The sequence below is a fragment of the Littorina saxatilis genome, linkage group LG10 (genome assembly GCF_037325665.1).
Source record: "Littorina saxatilis isolate snail1 linkage group LG10, US_GU_Lsax_2.0, whole genome shotgun sequence".
Taxonomy (NCBI): domain Eukaryota; kingdom Metazoa; phylum Mollusca; class Gastropoda; order Littorinimorpha; family Littorinidae; genus Littorina; species Littorina saxatilis.
The window spans coordinates 48,237,308-48,243,307 of NC_090254.1; the positions used below are offsets into that span (position 1 = coordinate 48,237,308).

A 6,000-nucleotide genomic window follows, 5' to 3' on the forward strand; every position below is an offset into this window, starting at 1 on the left:
ACACATACCGCATTTAAATTAACAACTACAGGCCTGAACACATGAATCTCCATATAAAATCCATGAGTTCGGTTGTTTTCTGAATCTCATCTGCCGTGCTCAAGCCGTTCATCACAAGCAATTTCCCAAGGCAAGTAACTCATACTTTGTCTAGCGACAAGAGTAGTTCCCCTTCTTTTCACTCAGTTCCTTCGACAACAGACTGCAATCCGACGGTCAGTTTTCAACAATATTTCATTTAATAAACAGATCACACGCAACCAAATGCACACATCTTATCAATTTAAACAACATAAAGGGGTTTCATACACTATTTTCCCCAGAAAACTGAACTTCATACAGTTTTTAACGTTGGAACACGGGTGCAAAAGTTCGTCTGCTAGTCCCATTTGACGAAAAAACATTATCCTAAGCGATACCAAAACATATACAGAACACACAATATCTGCCTTTGCCGCCACAGCAGAATAACAGCATATCTGTGTACTTGATTTTAGCCCAAAATAGGAAAACTGACAAGAAGTGTTAACAGAATGGAATGATTTGCACGGAACTATACAACCGCGCATTAATCGATCGCCTGCGCATGTTGACTGGTTGAGAGAATAGGATTCGATCAAACTTTCGCAAAAAAACTCCTCTTTTCTTTGAATAACTGAAGAAAGGAGGAATAAAGAGGTTACACACCTCGTCTCAGTGATTATAAAAAATAATGGTCTCAGTTCGCGGTCATGAAAAAGCTCGCTAAAGCTCGCATTTTTCATGATCCGCTAACTTCGACCATTATTTTTGATAATCACTGAGACTCGGCATGTAACCTCTACTTATTCCCCCCTCTGCTTCTTTACCTCTGTAAACTTGTAGAGCTAGTTATTTTTCGATAATGACCCAGCAACCAAACAAATAACGAGCCAGCAACAGCCTGAATCCTCGATAGTGCAATGGGTTGAGAAGCTGTTCTGTTTTGGTACTACTTTTGCGACTGAAAAGTTCAAAACGCTCTATACGTACGAAATATACATCTCTGGAGCAAACAATACAAACATACCGCATTTAAATTAACAACTACAGGCCTGAACACATGAATCTCCATATAAAATCCATGAGTTCGGTTGTTTTCTGAATATAGATCTGCTGTGCACACACCGTTCATCACAAGCAAATTCCCAAGGCAAGTAACTCATACTCTTGCCGACAAGAGTAGTTCCCCTTCTTTTAACGCAGTTTCTTCGACAACACTGACTGCAATCCGACGGTCAGTTTTCAACAATATTTCATTTTATAAACAGATCACACGCAACCAAATGCACACATCTCATCAATTTAAACAACATAAAGCGGTTTCATACACTATTTTCCCCAAAAAACTGAACTTCATACAGTAATTAACGTTGGAACACGGGTGCAAAAGTTCGTCTGCTAGTCCCATTTGACGAAAGAACATTATCTTTAGCGATACTAAAACATAAACAGAACACACAATATCTGCCTTTACCGCCACAGCAGAATAACAGCTTATCTGTGTACTTGATTTTAGTCTAAAACAGGGAAACTGACAAGAAGTGTTAACAGAATGGAATGATTTGCACGGAACTATACAACCGCGCATTAATCGATCGCCTGCGCAGGTTGACTGGTTGAGTGATTCGGATTCGATCAAACTTTCGCACAAAAACTCCTGTTTTCTTTGAATAACTGAAGAAAGGGGGAATAAAGAGGTTACACACCTCGTCTCAGTGATTATTAAAAATAATGGTCTCAGTTCGCGGTCATGAAAAAGCTCGCTGAAGCTCGCATTTTTCATGATCCGCTAACTTCGACCATTATTTTTGATAATCACTGAGACTCGGCATGTAACTTCTACATACACCTCGGCATTCTCCCTCTGAAGGCAAGGCTATGTTATAATAAAGTTACCCTTATGCATACAATTATTCATGGATGTGTACACGAAACCATATTTTCCAAACTCACGTCGAGAAATTCACGCCAATTGATGAGATTAAACACTCCTCTACCTAGGATTGACCTATTCAAGTTTAGTTTAGTTTATTCCGGTAGCAGGCTGTGGAACACTCTTCCGAAAATCCTGCGTCAAACTACCAGAACAAACGTTTTTAAGACCAGATATACATCTTATCTCATGAAGTCAAAATAAACTACTTTGTTTCGCTAGAAATGTTGTTAAAACCAACAACCGGTGCTTTTTTACATTTAGTCAAGTTTTGACTAAATGTTTTAACGTAGACGAGGGTCGTGGTGTATGTGGGTGTGTGTGTGTGTCTGTGCGTGTGTGTGTGTGTGTGTGTGTAGAGCGATTCAGACTAAACTACTGAACCGATCTTTATGAAATTTTACTTGAGAGTTCCTGGGTATGATATCCCCGAACATTTTTTTATTTTTTTGGATACATGTCTTTGATGACGTCATATCCGGCTTTTCGTGAAAGTTGAGGCGGCACTGTCACGCTCTCATTTTTCAACCAAATTGGTTGAAATTTTGGTCAAGTAATCTTCGACAAAGCCCGTACTTTGGTATTGCATTTCAGCTTGGTGGCTTAAAAATTAATTAATGACTTTGGTCATTAAAAATCTGAAAATTGTAAAAAAAAATTTTTTTATAAAACGATCCAAATTTACGTTCATCTTATTCCTCATCATTTTCTGATTCTAAAAACATATAAATATGTTATATTTGGATTAAAAACAAGCTCTGAAAATTAAAAATATAAAAATTATTATCAAAAATAAATTGTCGAAATCAATTTAAAAACACTTTCATCTTATTCCTTGTCGGTTCCTGATTCCAAAAACATATAGATATGATATGTTTGGATTAAAAACACGCTCAGAAAGTTAAAACGAAGAGTGGTACAGAAAAGCGTGCTATCCTTCTCAGCGCTACTACTACCCCGCTCTTCTTGTCAATTTCACTGCCTTTGTCATGAGCGGTGGACTCACGATGCTACGAGTATACGGTCTTGCTGAAAAATTGCATTGCCTTCAGTTTGATTCTGTGAGTTCGACAGCTTGACTAAATGTTGTATTTTCGCCTTACGCGACTTGTTTTTCTTTGTTTTCCTTCTTGAAAGCAGTATATGTCAATGGGCATGGTGTTTACAGATGTGTTGTGCCAGTGCAATCTACTCTGTAATACTTTACTCAGGTCAAAATTAATGAACTTTTCATTTATGCAATGTATTGTATGTACATGTATAATCATTATGTTCTTACTTCAGTTTGTTCATAAATATGTAGCAGTTGTTTATTCTTGAGCCATTTTAGACTAGTCCCTCTTTAGGGCGAGGGCCAGATGTAAAAAAGCAGATCACTGCTTACTCTATTACCCTCGTTAAATAAAGAATCGTTTTTGTTCTTGTTCTTGTACAAACTCGGAATACTGATTATCCACATTCACTCTACATGCGTGAACAACATGTGAGAGAACCTGACCTCTAACAGTGCAGTTTTACGAATTCGACGCGGTCTGGCCCCCAAATCACGTAATGTAAACTTTATGGGCAAACATTCGTGATTATATCTGTTGTATCCCAAACCCCATACCCCCTTTCACTGTAAACATTCTCACCTCTCTCTCTCTCTCTCTCTCTCTCTCTCTCTCTCTCTCTCTCTCTCTCTCTCTCTCTCTCTCTCTCTCTCTCTCTCTCTCTCTCTCTCTCTCTCTCTCTCTCTCTCTCACTCTCTCTCTCTCTCTTTATTTGTTTGTGTGTGTGTGTGTGTGTGTCTCTCTCTCTCCCCTCTCTCATTCTCTCTCATTCTCTCTCTCTCTCTCTCTCTCTCTCTCTCTCTCTCTCTCTCTCTCTCTCTCTCTCTTTGTGTGTGTGTGTGTGTGTGTGTGTGTGTGTGTGTATGTGTGTGTGTGTGTGTGTGCGTGTGTGTGTGTCTCTGTGTGTGTGTGTGTCTCTCTCTCCCCTCTCTCTCTCTCTCTCTCTCTCTCTCTCTCTCTGTGTGTGCATATGTGTGTGTGTGTGTGTGTGTGTGTGTGTGTGTGTGTGTGTGTGTGTGTGTGTGTGTGTGTGTGTGTGTGTGTTTTGTATTGAGTGCAGGCATGTGGCGCGCGTGTGTGTGCGAGTCGACTTTTCTTTTCCTTTGTATTACATTGACATACATGTACATTTCAATGTTCTATCATGCATTATGTATTCGTATAGGTAATGTTGTAAGTAGTAATACTGTATGATTGCGATTGACAATTGTCCTTTTATTGTCTTTATTTTTAAGTCTTAGTTTAGCAGGGACAGATTGTAAGACTAGGCGTAAGCTTAAAATCTCCATCCTTGAGTAATAAAGTTCGTTCGTTCGTTCGTTCGTTCTCTCTCTCTCTCTCTCTCTCTCTCTCTCTCTCTCTCTCTCTCTCTCTCTCTCTCTCTCTCTCTCTCTCTCTCTCTCTCTCTCTCTCTCTCTCTTTCATAAAATACCTGTTTCAAGTGTGGATTGTTATCCAAGATCCGCTTGAGTTGTCCGGTGCTGACGTAAGGCAGGAAGAGAGTTTTCCTCACAGTCAGGGCAGGTGCCACGTCACTCACAAGGTGCCTCACCACTCTCTCCGACCTGTCCAGCTGCTCGACCGCCTTCGTCACCCTCTTGGCCACGTCAGCATCGGCCGGAGGTTGTGGGTTGTTCACATCAACCTGGTACCTGCCCACAGACTTGAGCTCTCCGATCAGAATGCCGTGCTGGCGGTGGATCAACACAAAGTCGGCCTCGCCATCAGAATACTTTGTTTGCTGCGTGTCAAGGTCTGATGGTCGTGGGAGCTGTGCAGCGGCCGCGGCGTAGGCATGCTGGTTGAGGTAGTTGCCGAAACTGAGCTGAGACAGGATGAACATAGCCTCGTGACGACTGTTGCCGAGTTCTTGCAGGTTGACCATCACGTGGTTTTGAGCAAAGTCATCCCGGAAGTCGCTCTCCTGCACATTGACTGGTATGGCTTGTGGGTTGGGTTCCTGGGTCCACAGGCTGTTATGTGATGGCAAGACTGACTGCAGACTGACCGGGACAAAAATGCGGACAAGGGCGCCACCAGCTTGCAGGACTGACCGCAGAATGACCAGGGTAACATTGCGGACAAGGGTGGCACCAGCTTGCAGGACTGACCGCTGACTGACCGGGGGAACATTGTGGACAGGGGCGGCACCAGATGGCAGGTGTTGCACAAGCACAGACTGATTGGTACCGGGTACGATATCCCTGACGTAGGGCACCCTGTTAAACTGGATAGGTGGCACACAGTATGTACGGGTGAGAGCGTCAGGGTAGAGTGACGTCACGATCTGCCACCACTTGCTGCTGCTGGTCTGATGACTGCTTCCTGCCACTGCCATGGTGCGGAGTTCAGATCTCTACGGCCTTGGAACAAATAGTAGCTACCTGGCCGGAACTGGTACCACAGTTTCCACTTTTCGTGGCAGCTAGGTCTGTCAACAGTGCTGCTTGTGTTCCTGTCGCTCTGTTTAAATGTCTGATTTTTCAAGTTGAAGTCTGCGTCAGGTTTAAGAGTTTCTTCTTCTTTGTGAGAACGAGCGGTACCAATATAGGATGTACCTTTAGGATGTTCTGCTCTCTTGTCCTTCACGATACAGTTTCAAGAACAGATATTTACGAGTTCTGTTTATCTTTCGAATGTGTTCTGTCAAAGATAGGGAGCTGTTTCGACTGTCCCTCCCTTGGTAAGTCTTGTTAGATCAGCTGAGCAATACGGAAGCCAGGTGTATCCCACGTACGTGAAGAGACCAGCCACGTGATAAATAGAGAATACAACATGGCTTGCAGTGTCACACCAAGTTTACACGAGTTGCTTTTTACAACAGGGAAATTCCAGCTTTCCGATATTTGAAAAAAAGAGAGTGTAAACCTGTTGTGACACAGCAAGCCATGAATTATTCTGTGTATCCTACATTCTGTACTTACTGCCTCCTGCATGACACTTTGACTCCGGGAAGTTTGAAGCAAAAGGCATTTAAGTACAGATTGTAGGAGT

General features: G+C 42.2%; 1 protein-coding gene across 1 annotated transcript in view; it reads right to left on the reverse strand.

The window, feature by feature from the left end:
* LOC138978981 (uncharacterized) overlaps window positions 1-6,000 on the reverse strand; it is an 86,616-nt gene that overhangs the window by 80,273 nt on the left and 343 nt on the right. Inside the window, exon 1 of the mRNA XM_070351801.1 lies at window positions 4,439-6,000. This exon is cut by the window's right edge and continues 343 nt beyond it. Within this exon, the coding sequence (XP_070207902.1) occupies window positions 4,439-5,344 (906 nt within the window). The 5' untranslated portion in view covers window positions 5,345-6,000. The remainder of the gene's footprint in view (window positions 1-4,438) is intronic.